This window comes from Pogoniulus pusillus, chromosome 23 (assembly GCF_015220805.1).
Source record: "Pogoniulus pusillus isolate bPogPus1 chromosome 23, bPogPus1.pri, whole genome shotgun sequence".
In the NCBI taxonomy this organism is placed as follows: domain Eukaryota; kingdom Metazoa; phylum Chordata; class Aves; order Piciformes; family Lybiidae; genus Pogoniulus; species Pogoniulus pusillus.
The window spans coordinates 16,660,860-16,679,329 of NC_087286.1; the positions used below are offsets into that span (position 1 = coordinate 16,660,860).

Consider the following 18,470-nt stretch of genomic DNA (forward strand, 5'->3'; position numbering starts at 1 on the left):
GCCCTAGGCTGGGAGAAGGCAGATACCAGACTTTGTTGCTGAACATCAGCCTGTTGAGTCATACATTCTTCTTGACTATGGCCCTAGAAACTGCAAGCCCAGAACAAATGAGCTTTGGCATGAAGGGTCCCATCGCCGTCTGCATGTAACAGGAGACTTTGCAGGCAGGCAGGAAGATAGGAGGAGAATCAAGTTCAAAACAGGCTAAGGGGGAAGTAAAGGAAATCTGAAGAAGGGACCAACACCACAAATGAAAGAAAGCCCATCCCTAAAGAAACCAGATCTCAGCTCCTTTAAAAAGTCAGGTGCTTGAATTATATCAGCCTCGAGCCAGGTCTGACTTCCGCTGCCAGTAACCACTTCCACTGCCAATAGCCCAAGCTGACATAACAGCAACATTAAGGAGGTTAGGGATTTTTTTCTGTTACATTAGGCATTCATGTCTCTTTTCCACTTCTTTCTTTCTTCTTTTCCTCTTTTTTCCTTTTTTCCCCCCAAGGTGCTTGTATTGTAGCCAACCTCCACCCGTCTTGTTAAACAAGAGGAGTTTCGAGACGGGCCCCAAAACTAAACACTGGCTCAGCCACGCAGCACTGTGAAAGCCACGGGTTTGGGTCTCAGCTCTGCTGCTGATGGATATTGAGCACACCCAGATGCTGGCAGCTTGGCTCATACAACATGAACTCGCCTTCAGCCTCGATTCCTTGCAGTTTGTCAAAGCAGTGCTCTCATTCAGCCCTTAGCAGCGCTCTCATTCAGCCCTTAGCATCCTGTTCCATCTCACTTTCCTGCTCTTGCTAGCTAGGCCAGGCAGGCATTTCACCAAAGCAGCTCCCAGCTATCAAAGTGCTTCTACACACAACAGCTCAGTCATGCAGAGCAGGATTGTTGTGTTCTTTGAAATGCTGCACCAAAGCACAGAGAAATGTGAGGACATTGCTGTGGGCAAGTGAAAGCACAGAACAAACAATGGTCCAAAAGCTGCACAGATAGAGCCACACGGTGCCAAGTCCTGTCCACGCTCTGCTGAGGACTTTGATGTAGCAGCTCAGGCATGATGCCAAACTTGGTTACCCAGTTTCTGAACTAGGCCATGCTCTATCCAGCTGGCTCAGAGCAGGCAGGCAACTGTCTGTACTTGGCTGTGGAAACATGTCTCGGCCCTTGGACCTTCAGAAGTGCTTGAATTGGTTAGGGTAGGAGCCAGGATCCCATTGAGGTTCTTTCTGCTTCTCCAAGAGGCTCACAAATTGTTCACAGTAACATGGGACTAAAATGGAGGTCTGTTGTGCTTGAAGCTGTCACTGCGACCATTGAATTGGTGCCCATTGGACTTGAGAGATGCTTGTGGAGTAATGGAGGGTCTGGTGTCCTCTGGCTGTGCCAGGTCTGGGCTCCATTGTACTGAGAGGAACAGGCCATGGTTTCAGAAAGTGTAGTCACGCTAAGGACTGAGTGAAAACACAGCTGGAGGTGAAAGCTTCATAGCAGCATGTGAGATTTCACAGCGAGAAATGCTGGCATGCACCGGAAAGTCAATGGTGGTGGAAGCTAGCTTCACTTTGCTCTGTGCCACAGAGCAAGTGGGCAGCTGAGGCAGGACCCAGCCCAAACAGCAGTGACAAGCATTGCTGCTGCAGCTGCTCTTCTCTGCTGGCAGTGCTGGGATCCCAGCTCTGCCAGGGCTCCTCTGAGGTCCTTAGTGATGTTCTGAAAGCAGAAATTATTAGTAAGACTTGCAGAGCCCTGGTGGAGCTCAGTTTATTTACTTAGCTGCAGCTTTGGGAGGTTGGATGACTGGTCAGGCTTACTCTCATCTTCCACTCCACACAGGGGATGCACCAGGAGACACACCCATCTCCTCCAGCTTTGGAAGCCATGCAGGGGAAAAGGCCCCAAGGCTTTCTCAAGACAAAAGAAACAGAGGCATCACAGAGCCTGAAAAACCTCTGGGAGTATTCCTCAAGGAGGGTCTGAGCTTAGTGGCTGCAGCCTCTCTGGTTGGCAGTGCTTTGGCAGGCAGGCTGTGGTGTAGCCCACTGGCGTGCTGCTTGATAGCACTCAATGGCCCTGAGTGATTGCTCACACCAGTATTCAGTCACTGTGGCAAAGCAAGGAGAGAAGGCAGTTTCTGGTACTCCAGAGCATCCCCAGGACTGCCACAAGCCCTCCCCTTTCCTGTTGTAGGTCTCCTTTTGACTAATGCAGAATGGTTCCCACACTCACACTGCTGGGCACATGGCAGGGAGCACAAAGGACTTTCTGGGCATTAAGAGCACAATGCCTTCTGGAAGCTCATGTTATAATCAAGGCCACTTCCTGCACCTCACATCTGGTGGCATTGATGGGTAGTTTAGGTGGATCAAACCCCATCGCTCGCCAAAGCCAGGGCACATCATGAAGAAGTTACTGAGTGAGGTGACAAATGAAGGAACAGCTTTAAGGCCCTACAGCTCTTGCCCTAGCCTCCCTTGTACAGTACAGAGGTACTATGCAGCTGCCTTCCTCTTCTTCTAACCCATGGTGCAGTGGTTCATGCACTTGCATGTGGGCATCCCAGTCTAGCTGCTATCCCTTGCCAAACTCCAAGTCAAAACGTAAGCCATCAGACTATTAAGTGTCCTCAGAAGGGCCCATGTGTCATGCTGGGACTTGCTCTCTGCCCCCCTGGTGCTACAGTTTCACCTGCCATACATAGTCATACATCAGGCTGCCTTCTGAGAAGGAGGCCATGACCAGAGAACTGGCGGTGGCTCAGTGACTGTAGCTGGTGTGTGATGCTGGGAGGCTGCAGTTCTGATTCCAGGGCGAAATTCTAACTACTGAGCTGGCAAAAATGGAGCTCCCCTTACTCTCAGGAGTTTACAAGCAGTTGTGAGTGTTTGGCTCTGTCCAGTGATGTGACAGACCGTGTGGGAGCAGAACAAGTTAGTTTTCTCATGTCAGGCTTGGATACAGTGTAGGCACTGAGCTCACCAGCCTCAGGGTGCAGGTGTTTCTTACGCATCCCCCACAGCAACCGTCAGGCTGTACTTACTCCTTCAGAACCCTGCATATTGACTGAACAACCTGATCTCCACGGACTTGGGTGGCCACAGGTGCTACAGGGGTATACACACACCACAGAGGAGAGCATAAAACCTGAAACTGCCAACTGCTCACTAAAACATTAGTTAGTTCCTCCCATGCAGCTGAAGGAACTTTGCTGAGGTACAAGTTAGGGGGCCAGATGCACTGGGCTCTGATTACTATGAGCCCTGAATGTCTGATGGGACAAGGGGCAATGAGTGGAAGCTGAGGCATAGGAAGTGTCATTTAAATGTGAGGAGGAATTCTTTCACTGTGAGGGTGACAGACCACTGGAACAGGCTGCCCAAGGGGGGTGTGGAGTGTCCCTCTGTGGAGATACTCAAAACCTCCCTGGATGCATTCCTGTGTGATCTGGTCTTCGTGATCTGCTCTGGCAGGGGGTTGGACTGGATGAGCTTTGGAGGTCCCTTCCAGCCTCTGACATTCTGTGAGTCTAGATGGGCTGACTGAATCTCTTTCTCCACCACACCTCCACAGCCAGAGCATATCCTCTGGTCTCTTCTGCCAGGCAACCAGCAACAGAACAAGGGGGGACAGTCTCAAGTTGTGCCAGGGGCAGTATGGGCTGTATGTTAGGAGGAAGTGGCTGCCAGAGAGAGTGATTGGCATTGGAATGAGCTGCCCAGGGAGGTGGTGGAGTCACCATCCCTGGAGGTGTTCAAAGAAAGACTGCATGAGGCACTTAGTGCCATAGGGCTGGGTGCTAGATTGGACTGGCTGAGCTTGGAGGTCTCTTCAACCTGGTCGATTCTATGATTCTATGATCCACACATGGTACTGTAGCCAAGTGTAGCCCATAAACAACTCAAGTCTTTCCCAGCTCACAGACCTTCTCCAGTGACTCAGAAGGATGCTGAGCTATGGCTTGCCTCTGCACTACCAGTGGGGAGGATTTATGCACATCATGCCACGTTGTCATTAGCAGTCATTAGCCTAAACTTACTGATCAGCCACTTTCACCAGGGATGTGCCAAACTGCTTCACTGTGCAGCACAAGGTGCATTCATCCACAGGCTACCATTCCTGTCATCTCTGCCTACTACATGGCTGTATCCCAGTACTGGCTGTAACGGGAAACCCAGAAATGCAAATAACTAAGGACAGGCAAATGAGTCTTTAATTCAAACCAGCAAGGTGTTGTTTGCAGTTATTTATTTTACTAAAATGGTTACATATGTTGAAACAAAGAAGAGCAATAGTAATAGTGTTTGTTTTTCCCCAATATCATATAAATAATTATTGAGTCTTCATTAGCTGTTGGCTCAGCACTGATTGTGGGGTTTTTTTTTTGTTATTAAAAGACACACACATAATTCATTAGAATTTGTGTTTTCAGAAACCTCTAAAGCAGCAGTAGGAAAAAAAAATAAATTAAAGGAAATGATACCAGGAACTTATGCCAAGTATTTCTTCAATTTAAAACCCACTTGATGTGTTTTACAGATTATTCTTTGTGCTTTGATCATCTGAAAGAAAAAGAACCCGGAGCAGGTTGTTTATACAATGGTTTGTCTTCTCCACTTTTACTTCAGAGAAGTCCCCAGAAGTAGCTTTTTGTCTTTTTATTATTATTTTACATTTTATTGTCATTTATACAGACCAAAACCACTGTGAATATTTCTAACAGAAAAGTCTGTCCAAACCATCAATTTATTGTCACAAAATATTTTAATACCAGAATAACTTATAATAGTATGAACAAAAGTGAAGTATTAACTCTCTGCTATTAGTTATAAACTCACATTATTATGTCAAAATCCAGTAAAGTATCAAAAACAAAAATGAATGTCATGGAATCTTAAGACATAGAATGATGCAAGTCAGTAAAAGGTATACTTCAACTGTTCATACAGTCATGACATACATTTCTTGCTTGGCACTTTTAAGTCAATGTAATCAGCAATTTAGAAAACAAAGTAAAAATATATATGTACAAAATATTTTCATATCAAATCATTTTCATTGTACACTAAATAAACTCAACAACATGTTATGTTACATTGAGAAGTTTCCTAAGAAGTCACACCAAGGCTGATGTCTGCAATGGGTCTTGATTATTTTAGTGCAACTGGAACAGCCTCTACTTGCGTGTTAGTTTCACCGTTAGTCCTGCTTCCACTGAAGTGGGAGTTCTGCCTTTAAACTCAGCCAGAGCAGGACTGAAGTCTTGTCTTGTTCATTGATGGCTCACCAAAAAAGAGAAGCAAGGAAAGGAATAAGTAGGAAAAAACCCTGACAGGATACCCACAGGAAAAAAACCCATCCAATTCCTAGCAACAATCATTGCTTTTCCAGTTCTCTGTAACTGATTCTGTGTAAATTGGGTTTGCTTTTGCCACTGTTTATTCAAGCACTGTAAACCTCATTAGACTATTGTTATATGACTTAAGAATCACTTGTACAACTCCCAAGAAAACTTCAAAATAAACCTGGTTTTATGCTATTTGTTACACTCACCAGCAGTCAAGTTTAGAGACGTGACATTTAATACATAGCTTAGTCTCTCCTCAAAGTCCTCCCATCTTTAAATGCTGAGATTTTCAATGGTTCATTTCACATTTGTGTTTCTAGTTTGGCCTTTGATAGCTTATCTTAGAGCTTTTCCTCAACTGAAATGTGAACTGTCAATCAACTGTCCTCACTTCTGCAGTACCTATGAGATAGAACTGTTTAAACCACATTACAGTACTAAGTTCCACCGTGGAAACTTTTCGGAGCTCCGCTGCAAACAACAAATGGTGCTGCAGGTTTAGTTTTGTACCAGAAGAAACCAACTTCACTTCTACCAAAACTTCAGGAAGTCACTAGCAAAGCTTTTAAACTGTGGAAATTCAACCTGAATTTACAGCTAAAACCTTCTCAACTAGAAATCTTGAACGAGCAAGGTGGCTGGGAGTATTAGTTCAACACAATGTGAACGATGAATTGTTTCCTCAATTTTTGTGGTCTTGAGTATTGCACTTTTCAAAGGAATGATTTTGGTATTTTAATATACTGCATATACAGGTAAGAAACATGCATAACAACCCCATTGTCACTTGGACAAAACAAAACAAAACAAAGCCCCAAACATACTGTACAATTTTTATAACACTGCTGATTAAAAGAAAAAGAGAGAGAGAGAGAGAGAGAGAGAAAATGATGTAACAATTTCATTAAGACTCGTCGATTTGTACAAGTCAAACAAGCACAACCTCTCCAGGGCCTCCAGCAGTAATGTGTTCAGCCCTAGGCTGCTTAAGCCCACTTGGAATAACATACAAAGTTTAAGCATTATGGCATTGTCATTTTGAGGCATAATACTGCTGTACTATGCCCACGTTATAGCTTATTTCTCGAAAGCAAGGCACTTACTGTAATAGCAATGCAAACATCTTATGCGCGCTTTGATTAACATAAAATAAGTTAATGTTCTGATAAAAACAGGGTTTCTTTTATAATTTACATGCCTTTTATAGAAGCAATTCAACATTTCATTTAGTACAATGAAAATGTCTGAGTCAGAAGGAACGTTTCGTTTGGGTTTGTTTTTGAACTGACCAAAAGGGAGCCTATTTGCCTCGTATCTGTGAATCTGATTTTGTTGACAACCGATCCCGGTGAGGAAAATGTCCGTTGGGCAGGAAAAAGAAATAGGACCCAATCTCTTAAAACTGCTGAACTAATGGCACTTTGACAGTCTTTACTTCTGATATATGTGATGATTTCTGAATGATGCAGCTGGTAGTTCCCTGCAGTTTATCTTTCCCCTGGGCAAGGTTCGTTAGGGCCATAGCTGCGTTGATCTCCTTCCAGTACGTTTCATCTTTGCTGGTTCCTTTTCTGTTAGCTGCACTAGATTCAAGCAATAATAAATATTTACACATACAGCTTACATTAGTTACATGACATCAGGAAAACTGTAATAGTAGTAATAATTTTTGCAGAACTATCAAGTCCTTTACTCACCTTTCACACTTATTTGGTCCATTCTCCAGAGTTTCTGAAAACAGAAAACAAAACAAAAAGAACTTTTATTAAGAGTTTTTAAAACAAGCAAGTTCATGGAATAGGCATGTGGGAAAATAACCTGATATTAATTCCAAACCTGATACCAGATTTCCAAATCAAATCTTTGTTTTCAACACTTATAAAGGGGGCAGAGCTCCAGGCAAGAGTCTGCCAGGCAAAATCTACACTGAGCTTGGAGCAGGGCATGTGTCAAGAAAAAGTGCTGTGATATCCCCAAGACATCATCTTATAGAAACAGGCCTTGGTAAGGGAGTACCTCACTGAGCATCACCAGAACTGCACTGGTAAAACTGGTGCTGAACCCTGCCCAGTTCATCCCACAGCAGCCTATTCCCCTGAACAGGTTATCCTGGCGATAGCGAGAAGAATGCTGGCCTTGGAGGTTTCCCTACATTTTGCAGGGTGATACAGCTAACTTTTCAAAACATAAATGCCAAGAACATAAGGAATTGCAGAACCTAAAACTAAAACTCAGGTTTCAGTGGAAGCTTTCTTGTGTGCACTAAAAATAGGCCCCCTGCCCTTGCACGCCTGACGTGTGTGGTTTCGGACGCGCGCCTGGGGCGCAGCCACAGAAGCAGAATGAGAAGTATACAAGGAACAAGCACACCTGGTTAACAGCCTTCAAAAATGAAACTGCATCACAGGCACGAGTTACACCTTCCCATCAAGAGTCACATTTGTTCATTCATGAAGTCCTTGCATTGCAGAGATGCCAGAAATATTTACCAGGCAGAGATGTGTAAGCTTTAGATGTAGAAACACATTCTAGAGGAGGGAGAAGCTGATGGCTAACTGCAACAGCCGCAGAGAACCACTCAAACAAAGCAAACAGCAACAGCACAAGCACTAGCAGCTACACCACCCAAAAAGTCCCTAAGCACTGCATAAAGCTTGTGAAGTAATGCACCTCTTTATGAGGTGCAACTGAAAATCCATCTCACTGCTCCACTGCCACCAAATTATTAATTAAAAGTTGGCATTTTCTTGAAACAGAGCTTCCAGGGGAAGAAGTCTCAAAGCACACTGGGAGCTCTCCACTTACATAGGACTTTGCCCATCACCTGCCAGCAATCCATTTTCTCATAGCCAGCCCACATTGAATGTCTCAGCCCAGCCATGTTCCCCACCACCTGGAGGTGACCATCCCCAAAGAAATGCATGGAGACCAGCTGTGATTTCAGAGGGCAGATGTTTACCAAGCTGTTTGATTTAGCAGAATCATAGCATCAACCAGTTTGGAAGAGACCTCCAAGATAATCCATCCCAACCTAGCACCTAGTCCTGTCCAGTCAACTAAACCATAGCACTAAGTGCCTCATCCAGTCTTTTCTTCAACACCTGCAGGGACAGTGACTCCACCACCTCCCTGGGCAGCCCATTCCAATGCCAATCACTCTCTCTGCCAACAACTTCCTCCTAACATCCAGCCTAGACCTCCCCTGGCACAACTTAAGACTCTGTCCCTTTGTTCCATTGGTGGTTGCCTGGCAGAAGAGACCAACCCCACCTGGTAACAGCCTCCCTTCAGGGAGCTGCAGACAGCAATGAGGTCTGCCCTGAGCCTCCTCGGCTGCAGGCTGCACACCCCCAGCTCCCTCAGCCTCTCCTCACAGGGCTCTGCTCCAGGCCCCTCACCAGCTTTGTCGCCCTCCTGTGGACACCTTCCAGTACTGCAACATCTCTCTTGAATTGAGGAGCCCAGAACTGGACACAGCACTCAAGGTGTGGCCTGAGCAGTGCTGAGTACAGGGACAGAATAACCTCCCTTGTCCTGCTGGCCACATTGCTCCTGATCCAGGCCAGGTTGCCACTGGCTTTCCTGACCACCTGGGCACACTGCTGGCTCATCTTCAGCTACCAAGCTTTACATCTCAAGCTCTCCTAGATCAGTGCTCGAATGGGATTCAAGACAAGGGAAGTTCAACATATGCCGAGGAGAGGGAATGAAGGAATAAAGAAACATTCGAGCCAGACAGAGGTACTGAATGACACCAAAAGTCTCCTTCATGCAGTACCTGGCTACAAATAATTTTTCAGCCCTCTGTATTTATTATTGTTTCTTAAACAGAGATGATTTTAAAGAAGAGGTTTAGGCCTGAATAGATCAGTAGGTATAGAACTGGCAATGGCAAGTAACAGAGGACGTTGTTGCCAGAGCAAACCTGGATATAAATACACCTCTCTCAAGCATCTGTCAGTTTCTTTTGCTGTTGGAAAATATTTCCTAAGAACAAAAAAATTGCTTGTACAAACTTCTGAGGAAAGTAGGTGTGAATGGTGACACAAATTCCATTTCCAGCATTTATTTGAAGGAGTATTTGCAAATATTTTGAACTGGTGTTTAGCCAGCTCTAAAAGAAAGCAGCTTGCCCATGGTATGTAAAAGTAGCAGCAGAGCTCAAAAATAAAACCCAGGAGCAAAAAAAGCTACCTCTTCTCTAACTTTGCTGAAAACCTTTCCTGAATTACAAGTCTTTTTTTAAAGATTCCATTCAGATTTTATGTGTTTTCAAACAAATAATCTGGGTCACAGAAACTCAAAACCCAGTTAGGATAAAACCATCATTGATCATCTGCAAAGCTCTTGCTGATAACTGCTGGAAAAGCAGGTCAGAATAATGAAGCCTGGAAATCCATCATTTTCAAAGCACAGAACCCCTTCTCCTTGCCAAAAATCCTTTCTGCTCTACCAAACCTCTGACAGCCTATCCCAGCTTGCACTACCACAGCATCCAAGCAATGCACATCTGTCTGAGCAGCCCTTAGTGAAGGAAGGAAGTATTACCATCACCTTTTGGATGGGGATAACCATATTGAGAGAGATAAAAGACCATTCCCCATGCTCTCTTTGACATCTTGCTGGTCAAACCAACTTGAGCCAACTCAAAAGAAAGAGCAGGGTTCACCTCACTTGCAATGCTCCTACTAAGCCATGCATCTTGTAGTCATGCCAGTTGTCCAGACTCCATCCACAAACGTCCTTCAAGAAGCAGTTTCAGCCCACCTATCCAACACTGCAGTCCAGCAGCTCTAATGCTGCTGAAAAATCAGACTATGAAGCCCTGTGCTATGGACATCTCCCACTATTCCCCTTTGGGCAGCATTACCACCCACAGAGATATAAGGATAAGGGCAGGTCCACATCTCTCCTTCAGACCTTAAACTACTGATATAACTACAGCCTTAATAGCTTAGCTCAGCCTGGAAGAAACAGTCTGGCTCTGTGTGGCTCACCAATGACAAGAAAGGGAACAGATAACAAAATCTTATTAAATAGTAAGAAAAGAGGTGAATCTTACCCATCAGTTTACTTTATCTTTTGCAACCTACCTGCTCTACCCCTGTGTACTAATTAAAGCTTTTGCTATTTGATGTATCTGTGTAAGAACTGCAAAGCGTAACTCAGTGTAAAAGCAACATTCTGGTGAGACTGTTTAAGGAATATAATCAAAGAACAGCATTCTCAGCATGGCAAGTGTTTGGTTTCTCGATAGCACACATCACATTCCCAGATTTTGTCTCTGAGGCAGTAAGGGAAAGGCACTGGGACTGGGTAACATCATTAGAAATGGTGATGGAAGGAATGGAAAAATAAAGCAGCATCCTGCACCTCACCAGGTAGCCTCAGCCAAGGACTTGCTCCAGAAGAAGCAGTGCTGATGGGCAGACCTTGCACTTCACTCATGAGCCTTTTCTTAGTACATGAGAAGTAGCACTTCATATAAGCTACTAGGTGCACCATAGCTGCCCTTTCCATGTGCTGTGGTTAACTTTAACCTAACACACCTTAGTATTCACCCACCTCTGGTCTCCTGAAAAAATGTGATCTTCTCACTACTCAGATCAAGATAGGCTGCCAAACAGATTGCAACCCTACAGACTCATCGAGCTCACATCAATGTGCCAAGTGACTCCAGAGAAAGCCAATGCTGATCTGTTATTATGTTCCAAGAGTTATTTGACAGGGTGCATGAAACTTACCAACCGCACACCACTGGTCAGCATGAGTAACTTTCCTAAACAAACTACAGTTGTGCTTTAATACCATATTGGTTAGTTGAAACCCCTAAAAAAGCTGCTGCTGAAGTTGGTTTGTTCTGTCTCAGAAAGCAGTGTGTTTCTTGTGAAAGAATCCTGAAAGGCTTTCAGCATATATTGAGACCCTTGAATAAGGGAGGTTATTCTTCCCCTGGACTCAGCACTGCTAAGGCCACACCTTGAGTACTGTGTCCAGTTCTGGGCTCCTCAATTCAAGAGAGATGTTGAGGTGCTGGAACATGTCCAGAGAAAGGCAACAAGGCTGGTGAGGGGCCTGGAACACAAACCCTATGAGGAGAGGCTGAGGGAGATGGAGATATTTAACCTGGAGAAGAGGAGGCTCAGGGGTGACCTCATTGCTGTCTACAACTACCCGAATGGAGGTTGTAGCCAGGTGGGGGTTGGTCTCTTCTGACAGGCAACCAGCAACAGAAGAAGGGGACACAGTCTCAAGCTGTGCCAGGGGAGGCCTAGGCTGGATGTTAGGAGGAAGTTGTTGTCAGAGAGAGTGATTGGCATTGGAATGGGCTGCCCAGGGGGATGGTGGAGTCACTGTTCCTGGAGGTGTTGAAGAAAAGCCTGGATGAGGCACTTAGTGCCATGGTCTGGTTGATTGGCTAGAGCTGGGTGCTAGGTTGGACTGGCTGATCTTGGAGGTCTCTTCCAACCTGATTGATTCTATGATGCTGTGACTCTAAGTTTTCTTAATATTAAACATCACAAAAGTCATTTTGTTACAGGTTTGGAAATCAAACCAGGAAACTTTAAAGCACTATGAAAATGGAAACTCTATTTAAAATCAGTCATTGTCATTTATACCTCATTTTTTGGTGCTTCACTCTGCTCCCAGGCAAAAGCATCCAAAGAATCAGCTTTTGCCTGGCCAGGAATGTCTCATTCTGCTCTCACCATCCACCCAAAGAAGCCAGCAAGGCAGGATATTTGTTCCCTCTTGTTTATAATAGGAAGTCACCATAAATCACATTCCAATGGAATCCTGTATACCTTTCCACTAGCAGTTTTCAGTATACAGTTTACTGCAGCAGGCAGTGCCAAGAGTGTAGTCACTAGACAATACCAGCTTTGTGATACAGTATGGTATTTTTCAGGACTCACCTAATTATTAATAATATATGTAGCATATATTATACTTCTTTTTTCACCAAGACATTTCTTCATAAATATTCACTGGTTGATCCTGACAGCTCTCTTGCAAGGTAGCTTGCAGTGCCATTTGAGCAGAGATGGAAATGAGTCTCAGAAGTCCAAAGACAACATACCTAGGCAATACTTTTGACTACTTCAAATTTCCCAGGATTTCTCCTATATTCAAATTGTTTTCTTCTGTTCTGCTATCAGGAAGGCTCACCCAAAGCAAATAAATCCCAGGGTCCTTGAGGGCAAACTGCGACTGGACAATAGCATCTCTTACCCCCAGGACGCTTCCATTACACCTGGCTGTTGTCAAAATAACACAGCAATAATTCACAAGAACAACATCTAAGTACATCCATAGTGTCCTCTTACATCCTAGAGCTTTCAGTACTAGAGAAGAAAGTCAGGGCATAAATTCCATAGCACATTTGCCTACTGCAATTCACAACCTACAGAGGCCCTCTGGCTACGTGGGGCTTGCAGCACACTCAAGTATTTCAGAACAGTTCAGACTCTTATCATGTGCAGAGTCCAGACTAATAACTTTTATATACTTGAATGACTCCAGGAGTGTGCTAAGTGATGTTAATTAGAGCTACACTTTACTCTTTGGATCCAAGAATTCTGATCTAAGAATATCAAGTGTGTGGTGATGAACTGATCTCATCTCAAGGCCCTGCTGGGAACAGTCAAGGAAAGACTGACCACTTCTGTAGGACCAAGAAGCATCCAAGTCACTCCCCCGCTTGGTGTTGCAGACAGCTCAAGCTGAACCACAACAACTGGCTTTAAATCTCTGCTCTGTGTTATCAGCTAACACTGACAGAGCAAAGATGGCTTGAAACCAGCAGGGGAAAGAACGTGTGAATGAGGGAGTGACAGAGAGGAAAGGGTATGGAACATGATGTAGTGGGGAAAAAATGGACATGGAAGTCAAGACACAGTAGGTCAGTCTCACATCACCGTCATATTTCTCAGAGCTACTTAAACATGTACAGACTCCTGACTAATTATGCCCCTTCTATTCTAGCTCAAAACACAGGGGAAAAGAGAACTGCTGGCCCCAACTGGTGAATACTATGAAATATTTGTTGGTTCAACAAAAGGTCCTGTATAACTTATCTTCATTTTAAAACTGGCAATGCAATTCAGCTGTTTCTCTTACTGCCTCTCCTGAACTTTCTTTTGTTGGTTTTGGAGTCTCTGGTTCAACATGTGTTGACCAGCATTTTCAAAACAAGCAAGAAGAGGAAAAGGAGGGAGGAACAGGAAATAAATTGGGGCAGCTGAATGAAAAATGAAGTTTACATGTGTGCGTAAATTAGCGGTGAGACGAGGTATTTCTGTAGGTCACACACACACACACATCCCTTCACTCCTGTGTTTTTTTTCCAAACCACAATTTCAGGGCACATATGACTTTCAGATCTCTGGTTCTCCAAGAACAAAACTGGGTTCACTGGAGTTAATATTCCTGTACTTTTCTCCATCGCCACAGCTCCTTTTCCTCGCAAAGGATCCCAAAGTAAACCATCAATCACTACCGTTCACTCACACCTGGGGAGGAAAGGTAGCTTAGCCCAGGCTGCTCAGCAGTGCAAGGGAGGGGAAACTGTAGCTCAAAGCAGCAGGCCAGGCCCTTTCCTCTTGTAAGAAATGCCATTTAATCTTGGCACCGAGACTGCAGCATCCTTTGAAAAACCCCAGCACAGCAACCCGCAGCTCCTCCAGCCTGCCTTGGAGGAAGCAGGAGGTGGCCTTCCCCTGCTCACACTTGCAGGGCTCCCATTTGGAGTCTGATGTGAACAAGTGGTTTCCAAACAGGTATACAGCTCAGCCAGAGACTGTGCTACCAAAGGCTTTCTACACACAGGCAGGATTAATCTAATCCAGCAGAGAGACTCTTAAACCCCTTTTCCTTTTGCACCCTTCTCTCAGGTTTCCTCAGGGATATCAGACCTCTTAAGGACAAATTATGGGGAAAGAGACAGGAAAGCTCATGCTGGAAGAGGATCCAAACCACAGAGTCTCCTACAGAAATGTTCCCCAAACTGGTGGCTGACCTTCTGCAGACCCAGGGCTAACTCCGTGTGCGATCTGCTCAGTGCTGCCCCTCGTGAAGCCACTCCTGGCCGGAGCAGGTCCTGGATTGGGTGGGCTGATGTGAAACTGTCCAGTTGGGACTGGCAGTGCTTGTGCAGTCTGGAGGAACAGAAGTGCCCACTGGAGTTTCAGATGACCTGTGCCTGCAGACACAGTCAGGCAGTGTGACCTGGGAGTGTGCATGGCAACAATCACAGCTGGTCTGAGCTCATGGGGGTACTGGATTTCTACTGACAGAGATTTATTACTGTGTCCTTCTGCTGGGTGGGAGGAGGAAAGCTGTCAGAAACATGCAGGAACGAGATCTGGGCCCAGACTCTAGAGAAAACGCCTTTTCAGCAAGCCTTTCATTTCTGACTGCTCTCCCTTTCTTCCAGGAGGTAATGAAGTACATTGTAATAAAGTTAGCCCCACTACCCTGTTACCTCACTCCTCTGGCTTCACAGCAACACCGACTGTAACGACTGACCTCTCCTCAGATGTTACATCCTTTCAGATGACCAGGCTGTAAAATGACAACTTAGATTCACACAGTAACACCTACAGTGACTATCTCCCCCAATTCTCCCAAGGTTTTTTTTTCCAGGAACAGCCTTGCACTCGATCTGACCTCTTCTGTCAAGACCCATAGGTTTGGTCTTGCCAATGCTACAAATGCTGCTTTGCCATCACACCTCAGACCAAGCCTTTTCAGGGAAATCTTCCTCTGAAATTTGCTTCTTGCACCAAAAATAGCAGATGTCAGCTTTAACTGTGAGGAACTGAGGTTTTGTCCTGAATACCCGGGAACTTTTTTTCTCCCCTGGAGCCTGCTGAAGGGGGAGCATGCACCTAGTTACATTTTAATGCATGTAATATTCATAAAAGGAGAGTACATGCCCACAGAGACTGGGATAGGTGTGTTTTATAAACCATGAAAGAGGATTCAGTTTGCAAGTCTACATTAATGTTTGCATTAATGAGTGCACTGAAAGCCCCACATAATAGTAGGCATGGTGCAAATGGGCTTCGAGTCCTGGGCTACGCACCTGCACCGAAGAATTTATGAGCTAGAAAACTATAGATACAAACCCAGTGTAAATCACCTCATTGTTTGGGCTGTCGTGGCTGGCTCTACATTTCCCATGACCAGTGACAGTGTGTTCTCCTCGGTGAGATGCAGGGCACTGCGTGAGACCTGTTTACTTAGCCAGGCTTTAGCGGAGTCTGTAAGGGGAGTCAGGGCTGCGCAGCGCTGGAGCTGAGCTGTTAACGAACTGACACTTGTATGGTACTGTTTTCTTTGCAAGTTTGCTGCAAAGCTGACTGAAATCAAATCTCTCCTCACTGACTTGGCATGTAACTAACAGTGTAATGTTGTCAGGTTCCTTGGTGGTAGTCTCCCACATGCATTTCCTAGAATTATAGAATGGTTTAGGTTGGAAGGGAACTCAGAGATCATCCAGTTCCAACCCCCTGCCATAGGCAGGGACACCTCCTACTAGAACAGGTCACTCGAGGCCTCATCCAACCTGGCCTTGAACACTTCCAAGGAGGGAGCATCCACAACCTTCCTGGGCAACCTGTGCCAGTGTCTCACCACCCTCACTGCAAAGAACCCTTTCCTAACAGCTAGTTTGAATCTACCCTCTGCCAGTTATAACCAATTACTTCTTGTCCTGTCATTACAAGACCTTGTCAGTAGTCCCTCCCCAGCCTTCCTGTAGGTCCCCTTCAGATACTGGAAGGCCACTCCAAGGTATCCTCGAAGCCTTCTCTTCTCCAGGCTGAAGAGCCCCAACTCTTGCAGCCTGTCCTCATAGCAGAGCTTGCTGCAGCCCTCTGAGCATCTTTGTGGCCTCCTCTGGACTGGCTCCAGCAGTTCCATGTCCTTCTTGTGTTGGGGGCTCCAGAACTGCACACAGTTTTATAATGGATCCATTTCATAACAGATAAACAAATATCTGATCTAGGTTTTGGGTTTTATTGGGGTGTTATTCAGAAAGGAATTTACTGTAAGTGGTGACTGGAAGGATGAAATTGTTAGCCCGTTACGGGTTAACAGTGAAAACCAAGTCGGGCAGCGGGGAAGGGGGGAGGGTGACAAAGTAAAGAGGAGAAAGGAAAAGAAGAAGAAAGAAAAAGAAATAAAGGAAAGGACATTGGAGAGGTAAAAAATAAAAAAGGAAATGAGAAAATGGGAAACGAAGGTTCGTTAGGAAAAAGAAGAGAAAGAAGAAAGCACACCACTGTTTTGGTTTTTAACATAAAAACGATCTTTTTCCCACCCAGGAATCTCGCTGTTGTGCAGGCAGGCACGTTTAGGCTTTCCCTCTGGATCTAAAAAACTTTAAATGGGAGCTCTTAAAGCCTAAAATAAAGCTTTAAAAGTAAAAAGCTGAAGTCAAACGCAGCCAGGGTAAGCACCATTACACTCCAGCCCAATTGTTTTTCATTAAAAAGGCAGGGTGAAAGGGAGGGTTTCGAAGCCGTATTTCAAATCCAGGCTGACACTGCAGCAGTAAAACTCTGGTTCTGTTATGCCGGTTGGCTGCGGGTCCCCGTGCGGTGCGAGGCTATGATATGAATGTGTGCACACAGGATATTTTCAGCAGGCTCCTGCGGCATCCAGAGAAACCTGCCCCCCGCCCCAGCTCCTGCGGCCCCGCTCGCTGCAGCCAGCTCCTCTGCTGCCCCGGGGAGCCAGCTGGGCTCAGACAGGACATGTGCTCAACAAAGGCAATTTAAATTACAAGGTGGTGTATTTTCAGGCAAGCGGAGGAACTTCTAAGTGAATGCCAGAACTGATTTCCAGGGTGTGTTTAGCCAGCGGCATGAGTAAGTCCATCAGGGAGAGGATATTCAGAGTTTCTTTCACTTGCCTGCAAGATACAGGAGAGACTGACAAATAGGATGTTTTAAACACAGCTACTGCCATCCGCTGCTTGGAGCCCTGGGATGCGTTCAGCACCTACGTCTGAATACAGAACCCCAGGTACCTCTGTGGGATCGCAAGCACCAAAATTGAAGCAGCTTGTAAGGGAGTGCAGGAGCACAACTGCCATAAAAAAAGGCTGTGGGCTACAAAAATGACTCACAGTAACCCCAGACAACTGTTGCATGACAGACCCTACAAACCAAGGGATTACATGTGAACTGTTAAAGTGAGTTATAGGTATTTATGCATATCTAGATGTATTTGTATCTGCCTTGATGGTGAGCACGCATACAACTGGGAATGCCTAAGCAGCCTGCCCTTTCTCTACGCAGGCTGTGAGATGCTGCAGCACAACCACACATGGCATTTTCTTTGCCCAGCAGCTCCTTGAAGGCACAGGGTGGACCCGCTCCAGGGCCAAGCCCAGAGCGGTAGGTGAGATCCTTCCCCAAGCAACTTCAGCATCACAGCGCAGCAGCTCTGAGGCTGTTGCAGGAGGGGAACACACAAAGATAAGAGACAGTCAGATGGATTTAACAATGCCAAGTAAATCATCAGGGTGATTGGCAATCTCTCTGCAGTACTACAGGTTTGTGTGGGGCTCTACAACCTGTTCTAACCGACCTTTTCACAGGTGTCCTGCTGCACTCCTCACTCTCTGAGCTCCAGCTCAAGAGCCTGGGCTCTCATCTTCAGCACTGCTGAGCACTCACAGGAGCAAGCAAGGCCAACAAGGGCTGTGCTTTGAATATATTAAGAGCCATGAAACCACAAGCATCCAGAAGGTCTTTTTTTGGTGCTCAGCTCCCCGTTTGTGAAATCCTATGGATGTCTTCTGAAAACAACTTTATGCAAGCTTGCAGTGGGCCAGATGAAACTGAACAGTACATCACAAAATTAGTCATCCTGTCCTTGGAGATGCTCAGCTGCTTTCACCTCAGTGCTTTGGCAGTAGGGAAGTGGCAACCAGCACAAAGTGAGAATGTAAGCTGGTTTTTGAGCCTACTTTCAATCCTGGCTAGCTTACATAGGTCAAACAACCCATTCCTCCTCTAGCTAGAAATGTGATGGGAACCCTTTCATTCAGCACCCTGAGGAGCTGCAGGAACCTGCACAGAAAGCTGTTGTGACACACCTCCCTGACCACATGGAG

General features: G+C 45.5%; 1 protein-coding gene across 5 annotated transcripts in view; it reads right to left on the bottom strand.

Annotated features, from left to right (window-relative positions):
- Positions 1–4,225: 4,225 nt before the first annotated feature.
- Positions 4,226–18,470, bottom strand: part of MKX (mohawk homeobox) — a 51,260-nt gene continuing 37,015 nt past the window's right edge. For 2 of the 5 annotated variants that reach the window (XM_064162761.1, XM_064162771.1), the window contains exons 6-7: positions 7,039–7,072; positions 4,226–6,924 (exon numbers count right to left, since the gene is read on the bottom strand). In XM_064162761.1, coding sequence (XP_064018831.1) covers positions 6,738–6,924; positions 7,039–7,072 — 221 coding nt within the window. In that variant the 3' untranslated portion in view covers positions 4,226–6,737. Of the gene's footprint in view, positions 6,925–7,038; positions 7,073–14,145; positions 14,544–16,382; positions 17,262–18,470 lie in introns of those variants that run through there. The other 3 variants (XM_064162768.1, XM_064162762.1, XM_064162770.1) reach the window with 3 other exon arrangements.